The 14063-nt window shown below is 41.4% G+C and overlaps 1 protein-coding gene across 5 annotated transcripts in view; it reads right to left on the reverse strand.

The window, feature by feature from the left end:
• CFAP299 (cilia and flagella associated protein 299) overlaps positions 1-14063 on the reverse strand; it is a 219177-nt gene that overhangs the window by 139736 nt on the left and 65378 nt on the right. For all 5 annotated transcript variants that reach the window (XR_013951060.1, XR_013951061.1, XM_080591548.1 and 2 more), the window contains one exon: positions 2582-2672. Coding sequence is in view for 3 of the 5 variants with exons in the window: in XM_080591548.1 (XP_080447674.1) it covers positions 2582-2672 (91 nt within the window). In the remaining 2 variants the exon portion in view is untranslated. The remainder of the gene's footprint in view (positions 1-2581; positions 2673-14063) is intronic.

Below are 14063 nucleotides of genomic sequence, written 5' to 3' on the forward strand. Positions count from 1 at the left end.
AGTGTATTAAGAAAACATTATGGAGTCACCCGTAAAGCAACAAACTGCAGTAGAGTCAGAGCTGAAATTTCAGATGTGATATACTTCATTATATCTAGGTACGTACTGAATAGTCTGTAATAATACTCACTGTTCTGAAAACTTTGGATATATCACCAGAGGCTGGTTTGAGGACCTAGAAATCACACCACTGCAGAAGGTTTGGAAACTTGGGAACTGAGATCAGCTGTCAGCATTTTCATGGGACACTTACCCACTTACCATTTCCCCATTACTTTTTTTTTTTAAAAAAAACTTTTAAAGGCTAGTGTTTGAAATATAATAATATAAGGTTCATCTACCTTATATTCTAGAGCCCAACACATACCTCACCAATCACGGCACTAAAACAAGTGCTTTCCTGAATCCAAGCTCTGTTTAACACTGCTGTGGTGGCTGCTGCATGCATGTTTCAATGTTCTTTGCCATGCAAGTATCAGACTGCTACACAGCACAGGAGCAGAGAGGGAAACCAAACTTGCTCCAGCATATCAAGACATGCCTCAGAGAGAGAAAACTTTATTTGGGTGTATAATTGGGGTTTAGTAAACCCAAAGTGTTCCCAAACTGCACTGGATGCACTTTCAGGTGCTCAATGAAAGCTACTGCACTGTATCCCCAAGACTGAGAAGCCTATTGCTGACCTCAACTCTTTCCACTGACCTCCTTAGGAGCCCTGTTGTCACAGAAAAGCACATTTCATCTCCCATCCCTAAATGTATTCAGCACCCCATGAGCAGAGAGACAGAGCTGAGGTTTTCCTCCTTCTTTTCTATGCTCTGGGCATCCTGGAATTGATCCGTAGGGAGGTCTCAGCCAGTCCAAAGGGCTGGGCTCAACCCTGCTGCCTTTACGTAAGGCTGGAAGAATCTGTTAATATAAACTGTTAGCCCTCTTCTGCTCTGAAAAGGGCTCTGTGCAACTCAGTAGTGTCCCCATCTGTAAAATGAAAAAATTACAGTTCTGATACAGCATGCCCTGAAAACTAGAGCCAGAAAGTGAAATACAAGAGGAAAGTGCTACAACTAATTGAATCTTTCTTTTTTCCTTCTTTCCTTTTTTTTTTTCCTAACATTATGGTAAACATGTGAAGTAAGCCACGGAGTGCTTCTGCTTTCCAGACTAAACCCTCACAGCTTTGTTCCATCCTAGCTCATTTCTGTCACACATTTAACCTTTTGTGACATCTTTCTCCTGGAGAAATCCCTAAATATGCCAAAAAGCACAATTCCCAGGAGATTTGTCAGCCAGCTGAAACCACAAGGTGTTTGAAGCTTCACAAGAAAGCTTGCTCACATATGTTGTAGAACCACACTTCAGGCAGCATTTCCTCCGCAAATTCTCGAGGTTAATTAACTAGCCATAAAAGAATAAATATCATCCCTAGAATTATAGGGGGGAGGGAAGGAGTGGTGCTATGCTTTTTCTTCATTAGTAGAAGGAAAACAAAAATATCATCAGTTTATACCTGATCAACTTTCTAAGCAGGAAGAACCAGGAAATAAGATCACAATCACTTTCAACTTCCAAAACGCCCAGTGCTGCCTTTGCAGTCTCTTTTATCACTATTCTTTAATATGAGAGGCAATCTAACAGACAGAAATCCAGACTTCTGGTATATGGACTAAAGAAGGCAAGAAACAGCAGTACTGTAACTAAACAGAACAGCAGGACCAGGATGGCCACTTCTGACTCTCTTTCAGTTGTGTTACAAAGTTTAAATGGAAGCAGATTGACCTCAAGTCACAGAATATCCTGAGTTGGAAGGATTTCATTTATGAAGACATTGAAGAGAGCTGGCCCTACAATGGAGCCCTGGGTAGTCCCGCTAGTGACTGGCCACCAGCTTGATGTAACCCCACTTACTATAACCCTTTGAGGCTGACCAACCAGCCAGTTGTTCACCCATCACATTATGTATTTGTCTAGCTGTACACTGGACATTTTGTCCAGAAGGATACTGTGATAAAAAGTATTGAAAAGATTCCCACGTGGCCTCCCAGCCAGCATCATCCTGGGTGAGTAAAACACCAGCAAGCACAGCACACGGACAAGTTACCACACACGAGCCAGCTGAGTCGGGAGGCACACTGCAGTGTTCATAAAACTTTCCTGCATCAGGCTCAACATCTCAAGCGTCTCCCACAGAAACTCCTACAACTCTGACGTTCATGAGTTGCAAACACATTCTCTTAACAAGTAAGCTGCATCTTCCTCTATGTAAAACACACATGGGAATAAATTTTCCATGACAGGAATCTGGAAGTTTTTATGAAACCAAAATATACTCCTCTAGATGTTTTTCCTCTTGCATCATTCAGCTTGTCACTTACCTGTTTGTAGATTTCTGGGCAGCTTCTTCACATATTTTGCTTTTTAAAAAAATTACCATCAACAAAATACTAGGTTTCAGTGAATCTTTCCTAAATCAAACAATCTATTGTAAACTTTCTGCAGTAATTTTTCATGTAAAAAGCATCATTTTTCCAGATCAGATTCATTTTTAAGCTATTGAAAAGACTGTGATCTCACAGGTACTCACAGAAAGCTTTCCATCACGGTTGGCTTCTTCTCGTTCCATCAGGGCCCGCAAAAAGTTATCTTTGAGTTCTTTTCCTGCGCTTGCTAGTAACCTAGAAAACAATGGTACAATTATTACTATTAATTATTGCCATTGGCATGGGGTTCACTGTTGGGTTAAATGTTCTGTAAATACAAAGAGATAGTCCTCACACTATCATAGCTAATTTGTCTATTGCCTGTTCTGATTTTACATACCCTAAAAACATTCTTCAAAATTAAATCACTATTGCAGATATACAGTATAATAGTAGTTTATCACAAGTTGACTTCTACTTAAATGCATTTTAAATTATAAAAAATAAGCATTTAAATTACTCCTGCTGTATCTACAGAATTATGGCCAAAGTCACATTTACATAAGAATACCAAATTTACAGAGTGTACAAATATAAACTTGAACAGATTCAGTACTTTACACTTCCACCAGCAACTAATCAAATTAATTACTACATACTTAGATTGCTGGTGTAGCAGGATCATTATACTTTCTCTATCCTTAAGTACAAAGCATGTAAAAGAAAACTTACTTTGCTCCACAAAAACTGGCAAAACAAAAATCACAAAAAAAGGATGGCATACTCTAAAAATCGCTCCTTAACTTTGGAACATACCACGCTACAACTAAAACAGTACTTAAAAACAGAAAACATGTACCACTTCTGTCTGTTGACTAAAGCGATGATTATTGTTGTCTGTAAGGTTCTTAGCCTAATCCAAAGCCCTTCTGCACCTACAGCAGTCATTGCACTCACTCCAGCGTGCTTTGTACAGATGAGGAGAAAATGGACACTGAGATTTTGCACTCAAGCAGCTTCAGCAGGAACTTTTTTCCCTTTAATGTCTAAGTCAGTGAATGCTCATTAGAGTGTTCCTCTTAAGCAACCAAAGGCACACCAGCGCCTCCAAGTTCACCACATGTCTACCTGAAAGGGGAAGGATTGTGACCATCCCCCACTATCTTGACAGGAATATTTCAATAAAAAGCAGCAGCAAACATCAATCTAAGTAGGTGGAATACAGCATCAGGGAAGATCTTTGCTTCAAGCATATACTTTATCAGGTTTCAAATGAAAGTGCCATAAAAAAAAAAAAAGAAAAACTCCCTTTGGTAATTTTTTTTAATATAGTCATGCATAGTAATGTCCTTTAACAGAGTGAAAAGCCTGTATCCAAGATCCAAAACTCTGATGTAGAGCTATTAGGTCAATCTCTGGCCACCTCACCAGCTGCTATCCAGAAGTACATTAGTTCAAAACTGTTACGGAAGTGCATCTGCTGCACTGTAAAGATAAAACAAATCAAAGACTAACATATGGATTAAAACACCTCAATTAATTAGATATAAAAGAAGAATAAGAAATGGAGTATCAAATTTTCCTTTTCCTGCCCAGTTAAGAATTCCAGATTCCCAGACTTCATTTGTCTGGCCGATTTTAATACTAAATGAATAGTAAATCCATGTTTAACAACTGTTACAGTTAACTTTGCCTCAAGTTTGTTACTCATATTTCAAGCCAGAAAATTTGGGTGCCTGAAAGATTGTGTGTTTTCACCCACTTAAATCTACCTGTCCAATAAGAGACTTCACCTTTCCTTAAAAAAAAAAATGAATAAATATATTCCTCTAATCCTTCAACTGCCAGCAAAATACTACCTTTAAATTACATTAGAAAGCACTGACCCACCTTCAGAGCACTACAATGTATAATTATTATTGTTTGTTTTAGTAACTATGTCTAAGTGCATCGTTACTTCTGCATTAGAACAAACGGATACCTCCACCTTTTTCACAAATAGTGCAGCTTAATTTCAGACACGGATCACTGGGTGGCCTCATCTATGTCAAAAATCACAGAGTGTTAAAACACAGAGCTAAAATTTCATAGGTGCATCACAGGTGTAAGGTGGGAGCTTTTCACAGTCCTTGAGCTAATTCCAAGGGGCATTATTGTGCCTTACTTGCTGTGTTGACTACTTAGGTTCCATATCTGAAAGTCTAACCTCCAAAGGATGTAAGATGAGAAAAAGCAATCATCTGACATCTATATTTTCGCTATGCTATTCTCAGTGACATTTCCAACTTGCTCTCTGGAAGATGCTTCTACTTCAGTTAAAGAATAAAAATAAATAAATGTTTTCTTAGTTTTACTAAAATAACTTCTTTCTACTATGGTCCAAAAGGAAAATAATTGACATTACAGGTGAACAAAACATTAGGAATGCAACAGATTGTGGTTTAAGTGGCACAGAACCAAGATCACATGGAGCAGTACTTATTTTTTAATAAAGAGAGGTGAGAAAGAAGGACCAAAAAAAAAAAAGCAAAATTGTTGAGTCATATCTGAGAAATGCGTAAAAAATGTGTATCTAGTAAAATATTTACAGAAAAAAAATCATCATTTTACCCTCACAACAGCCAAATGGACAAAAAGTAAAAAAACATGTTTGCGGGACCAGTGAGCGCAGAAACCAAACATGAGGTGTGTTCTCCACATTGGACTGTGACTCCCTGAAATCCCCTACCTTTAAACACATACTTTCACTGGATAAATAACAGAGGTATCACTGTTAAATCTGAATCACAAGAAAGCAGAAATAATCTGGGGTACACCTTTATAATTTAGAAAACAAGAAGAGTGTCAAAGAAAAAGAGGAGTTTAACACTTAAAAAGCCTGAATTCTAAAACTCCAGGACCTTGAAGGATCCCACAACATCTAAACAAGCATTAATCTTTTCTGAGGTAGAAACAAACATCTAGTTGGTAAACCTTCCACTTTATTTCCTGCTTGTATGTGTATGTTGTTTCTGTGAGTCTTGTTCTTTTTCACTTCTTTGTCCCTTACGATATGTATCCTCTGGCTTTATGCACCAGCTGAGAGTTCCTTCTCTCCTCCTGGGGCCTGCCCATGCAGGAGAAGTGCACCCATTTTCCTTACAGGAGACTTTAAACTGGCATAGTTCAAACAGTAGAAAAGGTCACACGAACAATATTAAGACTCGCTCAAGTCAGGCTCATTTCAGTACCAAACAAATCAGTCAGGAACTGACCTAAGATGCCCACAATGAATTGCAAGCTTCTACAGACATAAATTTGCAGTGAGCTGTTTCAAAAAAAAATTAAAACAAACAAGCAAAAACCTTCTGGTTTGACTCCAATAACCTGTACATAAAGGACTGCAAGCTTCCAAGGACTTAAATTTGAAATGAACTGGTTTAAAAAACAATTTAAGTTGCAATCGTACATGGATCTTGTGTGAGTAAAGAGTAGGACGATGCAGCTTTTACAGGAACATTTTATGAGCTCTTGTTATTAGCCAGTCTTCAAGAAAAAAAATAAAACAATTTTTGTCCCCTCGCCACAGCAGCATGTACTTTTTTAGCACCCTAGTTAACCATCACAGCACAAGAGAGAAAAGAAAAGATCAAGGCATTCCACTTCACAGAAGTTCCCCCACACATAAACAGGCTGAAATGCCGGGGTGTGACTGGTTAGGAATTCAGAGGCCACGTGAACACTTGTTCCATCTTCCTGCCAGACTGGATGAGGGAGTTCTCTGGGCAGGGAGGAGCAGCGAGGAATTCTCTAGCACCCCATGAACACTGCTGCTGTCTAATGAGGTTACCTAACTTGCAGTGACCCAAAAATTGTTGCTTAAATGTATTAAAAAATTAATAAATTAAAAAGTTATTTCCTCAAAACTCTGGATTAGGTCCTCCACAAATCTAGAGGACTACAAATCATATAGCAGTAAAGAAGGGACGCCAAAGATACCTTTGCTTTCTCATAGAAACTTGCAGGCTGCTGCAGCTCTTGAAAAGGAGACCAGAGAATATTTCATTATCAGCATGAAACTGTGCATCTCTGCAGCATCACACATGTAATTGTAACAGGTAACGAGCTTAGCATGCACTGCCTAATTACTGCCGCCACTCAATTACCGCCTCAGCATACTTGCAGAGGATGCCTTTGAGGGAACGCCCTATTTACAAGGCAGCGTTATCTCTTGACGAGGTATCCTGATGGTAGCTGCAGCCTCCTGAACACAACTCTGCTGAAACTCTCAGTGTACCTGACAGACATCTGGAATTATTACCTGACTGCAGGAGTAGCAGCGTGCACCAAGAGCAGCATGTTGGCATGCTAGTTGCTGCACAGCCCTCCTGTCCTGCTGAGCCAGGAGCCAGCCAGAAACACAGCAGGCTCATGGAAAAACTAACGCACAGGAGAAAGTTACTATTCACTTATTTCAAAGGGTCATCTGAGAGACACAAAGATTAAGCATCATATCCAGGTACAACATAATGTCTCTCCAGATATGTTGTTATTGTCACCAACTAGATGGCAAATGCTCCATAATTAGTTCTTGTATTAAATATTAATTTCTATATTTTTTCTATACTCTAACGTTTTCTATATTCTAACTTCTCCCCTTCTAAAGATCTACTTTACCTGCAGATAAGTAAGAGTAAACATTAACCATGACTAATACTCCTGATCATATTGTCTGTCAATGAAAGCAATACTGAAAATAAGTATTACAGCTCTGCAGAAATAAAAAGGACACTTTTCTAAAGGAACTGGCTTGGGTACAGGAAGTCATAGTGACATAAACGCTATTAATTTATGGAATGAAAGCCAGCAACCAACAGGTAAATTCTGTTATATGATGCTCAAACTTTCACCTTGCATTGTCACACCACCTTGCTCCTCCCTTCCAAGGGCTCCTAGGACCTCCCACCAGCCCACAGGCCCCACTCAGGTTCCCAGTTCAGATGTGTTTTGCTTGCAGCCTGCTTCTCAGGTCTTCACCGATACACATTAGTGCAGCAGAAAGAAGGAAAGCTCTTTCTGAACCTGGGTTAGGGGTCCTCGATTCTTATTTTGACAGGCTACAACGCCCCCCCACCTGTCCTCCCCCCCCTATTTTTTTTAGATGGTTCCCTAGGGTTTTGTTTATTTTCTTACATCTTTTACCATGTGGGCTTTTACTGAGAGCACTGTGGAGTCACAGTTGGAAACAGAACAATGCAGTTAAACTTTTAGAGAGCCCTGTTGACCTGAAGAATGCTTTTTATCAAACTGAGATAATGGGAAGAACATCTAACAGTCACACTGTTATTCTTTTAACAGTAAGCTGCATGTTCCAGTTTAGCAGAAAGCTGGACAGAAACGCACATTCTCACCTAACTTCTGCAAAGCAGCTGTGTTTTGCAAACACCTGGCCCAGGATTAGCGGGGAGACAGGCGTAAGAACTCAGTCCCAAAGTTACTCCCTCATCTTAAGACACGTAATTTGTATTTTGAAACTTCTGAAGTTTCAACCTTCCTGTGCCATGCACTTACAGCATTGTGTCCTGAGGCAGGACTATTACTTGAGTGCTGTTCCAAGACATCAGATGCCTATTTGTTTTCTTTACACCAAGTATGCACGCTTTAAAGAGGAGGAGAGACTGCAGTACAAGATTATGCCTTAAAGACCAAGGTGTAAGGTTGGGACTGGAAAGACTGAAGTTCATTATCTTGGTCTGTCACAAATACGTGACACAAGCTTGGTCATTGGCTCAATTTTCTTGTGCCTGCTTTCCAGTGTGAAAAGCTGGGACTACTTCTCCAGGTCAAAGTGGCCAAACACAGCAAGGCTATCTGACCCTGCATGAGGAACAGAGCTTGATGAAAAAACAGGGAAGCATTAAGACATGGTGGCAACGCAGAACGGAGATTCATTCATGTCTGTTCAGTCACAAGAACCGGAAACTTCATCAAATAGCTCAATCCACTTCTCATCTGCAGGTCTCCCCTGCAAGGATATGATCAAGCGCACTTCCTCCACAGCAACACTTGGTGCTCATCAGACCTGAGTGTGGCTCTGGCACAGTAAGGCAGGATCTTAATGCCAACCTCACGAGAAGGCAGCATATAGAGGGGCAGAACTGGCTCCGGTTCCAAGAGTTCCTTCAGCACTTCTGGAGATCTCTGCAGCCCAAACCCACTCCTGTATAAGCCCTCTGCAAAGCTCCCACTGGGACTCCCAAACACTACATCTTGATCTAATAGTTTCAGGGCATGCCGACATTGACATTCATATGTACAACTTCATTACTAGTGAAACTTCAATTTCAAAATGTGTCTGTGCTAAAAATGAACCATCCCTGACAACAAGTAGTTGGATTAAGAAGTTATGTAGGAAGAGAATATTAAATTTCCAAGTAATTTGACATTTTTGGCATATAATCATTTGTAAAATCTGCTGTAAAAGTTGTGATTGATGGTTACATAATTGGACATAGAGGAAATACTTTTCTAAGGACCTTAATACCACACATTTCATTGTTTAATAAAATGAACAACAAACTATAACAAGTACACTTACTACATATTTATAACTTCATGAAATAAGAAAATTTTTAAAAAACATTTGAGTTGCTTACGCACTTCTCTGGAACAATCTGCGCAGATATCACAGGCTTGGCTTGAGTCAAGGAGCCCACACCTGACAAAACACTGGCACCAAAGTTTCAAACGGTCTGAGCTACCAGCAACATGATCCTGTCACCTATCCAAGTCACAAGCTTGGAAGAAAAAAAGAATGTTAAAAAAAAAGTTCCTTTATCAGCTCTGGTTGAGGTCCAGAAATGCACTTCTGCCGATGACAAACAAGGAAGGAGGGAACTTGAGAGATTTTTCCCTATGCAGCTGTCACAGCTCACCATCTATTAAAAGAAAAAGCTTTGTCCTATATGTTAAACCTTACATATGGATGTTTGTAACAAGAAAAAGGTGAGGGAGCTTGTCCACATATACCATTATGTCATGCACACAGGCTACCAGAAGGGTTTTGATAGGCTTCTACTTACTGAAGTATTTATTTATTAAGAGTCAAGATATTGACTCCAAGGACTCTGCAACATATAGTGCAATCTCCAGGCCAAGTCAAGTCCTTCATGGGATATCAATTTATAATTTATAGTCTAAAAACAAAGTTGTTGATGACTGTCCAGCAAGATTCCCACACCTAAGTTTTCAGCCTGATGTGTAGCTAAGTACTGGCGAAATCCGTAAAACATTCACCACCTCTTCCATTTCAAAGAGGAGCCAGCCTGGAGAGCGCACAGAGGAGCCTGAGTGGCTAGAGGCATTCGATTCAGAAAGGTGCCCAGGGACCTGTCAGGAGCTGGGGAACCCCTGGGCACAGTGGTGTGCCATTGGTACACCACCCTACTGATATCCCTTTAACGCTCCCAGAGCTTTTGCATGTGAACCTTCCCACCCTACAGACGAGGAGTGAAGCAGTAGAGCAGCCAGCTGGGAGATGCCCAGCACTCAACGATTCCCCCTAAGACAGAAGAAGACGGACAGCCCAGCCTCCAGGCTAATGTCACATTGCTAAAGTGGCAGGGAAAACCTGTCCAAGCCAGCAGTGACTACTGAGCGGGTCACTAATGACATGAGGCTGAGGGAATCACCTGCACCCACCATGCTTGTGCTGTGGCTTTCGAGTCATTTATGGAAAGAAAGACGCCCTGTTTAACAAAATGTGTCTAGAGGTGGTTCTGGGACATCTCACCTCAAAAAAATTACTGTTTCACAAGTGGCTAGGAAAAGGGAGCTATGACAGAACTAGGCAATTCAGGCATCGAACATAAAAAAATCTGACCAGGCTATGTCAAGCATTCACTAAAATATTTACCTCTTCTGGTCACAAAAGGACTTCATTCCATTAAAAAGAAAATAAAGCACCTATAATCGTTAAGCATTTTTATTGCATCTGCCTACATTTTTGGCAACACAAAATCTTGGCATTGGGATGTAATTAGTAATGGAGAAACTTATTTATGATGATAAATACACTTATCAAAATCTGGAGATCGTTCACTGCAGAAGCCAGCAAAGTAGATTCACAAGTAAGCCCAACATGCTTGCAACCTTTCTCCTACAAAGACAGATGATTTGATTGCCTTCAACTGTGAAAAATGAGCCCCAAAGTTGCAGTTCTTAGACAAGACTCTTACTCCCAGCTCTCAAAAGCATCCACTTCTTATATCACCTTTTTTCCTTCTGTATCACTGTCAGTCAAAGCCTTGGTTTCCAGCTGAGGAAAGTGGAGCAGAACAAGCTATTGCCACGCAGCAGGAGCCACATGGTGCCCAGTGACAGCCACCCAGCTCCCTCAGGCTCCCACTCCCCTCCTTGATGGCAGTGCCTCCACAGAGGAGGGGAGCTCCTGGGACACATGTGGGTGTAGGATAAATAGTTTGCCTAAGCACACAGATGGATCAGGGTCAAAGCAGTCAAGATTTGCTAGCCATTTGCCAAGAAAGGGTTGGCTTTTATAATTGATTTCATGAGAACATATTGACCTTTTACTAACAGGTGCAACAGTGTGGGTGCGAGTCAGATAATCCCTGTTTCCAGCACAACACAGCATTTGCTATAACAACAGAAAGAAAACTGTGTTTTCTGGGTAGGAAAAATCTTTAAAGAAACTGCTTCCACTCAGCACCTGGCCCTGCACTCTCTCCAGCTTGTGCTGCTGACCGCTGCCATATCAGAAGTGCCCAGACATGAGGCGTGACTCTCCTCTGATGTACGCTGGTTTGCCCTACCTATTCTCCATGCCTGCTCTAGTGACTGAGAGCACCTCTGCCAATGCCTCCTTTAAATGAGAATTTCCCTGTTAAAAGCCTTGCAAGCTGAAGCCATTCGGCCCCAGAACAAGTCACTGCTTTAACACAACACAGGCCGAGCTCTCCTCCTTGCTTCCATTCTTCCTTCCCTGTCTCCCCCTAAACTACAGCAGCTAAAACCAGCTGCTTTGAGGTGAGAGATGTCACTGAGGAGAAGAATGGGGGAGCAAGGAGAAAGGGGTCAGGAGACATGAACACGGACCAGAAGCTGCTCCAGTTTCCCCTAAGTAACTGGCACAAACAGAGGCTACTGCTGGATGAACAGCCTGGAGCTGACGGACACAAACACTTAGCAAAAGCAGGTTCAGGTGGAATAGGGAGAGCCAGCACACACCTGTTTGCTCCACCTCATGAATGCTCCATTTTCCATGTCCAACTTTGCTGAGGGAAAAAAAAATAAATATGTATACTTCTAAAGCAGAAAATTTAAGGCAGCACACTTCAATGAGGTGCTCTTATCTTTTTTGTGCTTGGCTGGCTGACCACTCTCCACTTCAATGACTTGGCTGCTATTATGCAAATGAGAAGGAAGCCAGAAGTCATGCATCTGTGTTTGCCCCTGCATTTGGGATGGCTGCAAGGTCCGTGAGCCCTGTTATGTGGTCGGCAGGCAGGTGGGATTGCTCCGCTCAGGTTACAGCCAGGTAGGTGAAGGGCTTTTGGGGCTTAAACAACTGTTACCAAGAATTCAAGACAACACAGTGGTTAGACTTGGTTTTACAGCCAAGGAGAACAAAAACTTTGGATATTTCTGAAAGCACAGCATTTAATACAGCTGCAGATCTGCACCCAGATGCCTTCTATGCGAGAAAAGAATAAGGCTCCAACCCAGCAGGGCATCCCTGCAACACAACACACAAGTCAGTCCCACCAGCTCAGACACTGAACGAAGCTTCTGTGCAGCACCACTGGCAGCACTGGGGCTTAACATATTTTCTAGTACAGGTAGTAATGACAAGAGAAACTTTCTTCTCGCTTTTGGGGAGATCTGTTTCACTGCCAATGTTGTCATAAGTCCAGGTGCTAGCTGTTTTGGTTTACTGACAGTTAACAGTAGCTTCCACCTCAACAGAACCTGTCTTTTCAGCAGGTTCCCCAACGCACACTGCTTTTGCCTGGTGCATGCAAGCTGTTCTGTATAGACCTGAAAGTCTCCAGTAATAACATCACAAACTGGTGGCAACAGTGAGTACACCAGTACACATATTTGAATGTTTAGCTTCTGAAACAGTCATTAGCAGACTAGCAGATCTACAGACTAACCTTACAAGTTACCGCTTTCAATGGGGAGGGGAAAAAAAAAGCCTACCTGGAGTTCCAAAGGATTATCAACCTGACTCTCCAATTTGGTGAAAGCAAAAACTGTTCAAGAGACACTATGAAGATTATCTGTGCTAAGACACTAAAAGGAAGGCTTTTGGGCAAGAGAGAACTGAGAACTGCTTGGATAATATGATGTATTATGAACAGCACATTAAGTTAAAGTGGGGGACTATAAGAGTTCATTGAAGACTCACTACTACTCTGAATTGAACAGGCAGGTTTAAACAAAACATCTGGTGCACCAGTACTCTGTCGTATAGTATACTGAAGAGAAAACGAGAATAAAAGAACATCTTTTAAAGAATGGCTGTGCTGTGCTTCTGAGCAGGCTGATAAGTATGGGCAGAAATCACAGGGAAAGCAGCAGTGCCCTGGCAAGAGAGGAAAAACCCAGGCTGAGGTCTTACAAGACGTTCCCAGCTCAGAAAGACTGGCCCTAACCAGCAGATGCAAATGGCCAGCTTGCACATGTGCAGCAAACGCATACCCCTTCAGCTATCCCACCGGGCTGCTCAGAGGATTGGGCTTTGGGGGAAGAGAGGAGACAGTCTGTGGAGTCTGAGAATCTACCTGAAAACTTCACAGCAAAAAAAATGAGCAGAAGCATAACCACAAACAGGCAGAATGTCAGCTTTTCTGGGCACTCAGGAGGTTGGGCAGCTCTGCTTGGCTACAGAACTTTCGAGTGATTTTCTGAGTGCTGGTGCCAGGGCAGAGTGAAGGAGGAATTATTTTCTACTAGCCGATACTTATTCCTTTAGCTGCTTGGTTTCCTTCAAGCTTAATTAAACAAACATGTTGTTTCTACAAGAATTCTTACCTCTGAATTATGAGTATTTTGCCTCAACTTTCACCTACATAAAATCGTTTGGCTGTGAATCTGACAACCAGGAGACTCCTTCAAGTCTAGCAATGGAGAACATGAGGAAGAGGCCTCTGGAGAGAGGGAGAAAGACACAGGGTTTAGCCCACACTTCACGTAAACATTTGTTAACATTGACAAATATCTCCTAGCAAGACTAAGCTGAGTTTCAGCTAAGTGTTGTGAACATTTCACAGGACCTTATTTGCTTGCAGATTCCAACTTCCATTGCTCTGAACGACTTTATTTTGCTGGAACTTGCTGATGCTTTCACCAAGACCACCTGCTTTCATAACCATTTAGGTAGAGAGGATTTAAGTTGTCAAAGCTGGTTAATATTTCACATACTGTTGCACTGATTTATTGATGAGTTGATATTTTGCTATTGGTACTATTAAGAAAAAAAGAAACCACTAACATTTGGGATAAAAAATAAACACGGCAGTGAAACACTTCTGTGTACTGAAAAACCCCAAATCCTGACCTTTTCAAGTAAGCTCCCCCCTCCTGCTCCCTTCCTAATTGCCAAGGAAAGCAAGCTGTTTCTAGACTCAGCAAAGCCACTGGTTG

The sequence above is a fragment of the Anser brachyrhynchus genome (assembly GCF_964034855.1).
Source record: "Anser brachyrhynchus genome assembly, chromosome: 4".
In the NCBI taxonomy this organism is placed as follows: Eukaryota; Metazoa; Chordata; class Aves; order Anseriformes; family Anatidae; genus Anser; species Anser brachyrhynchus.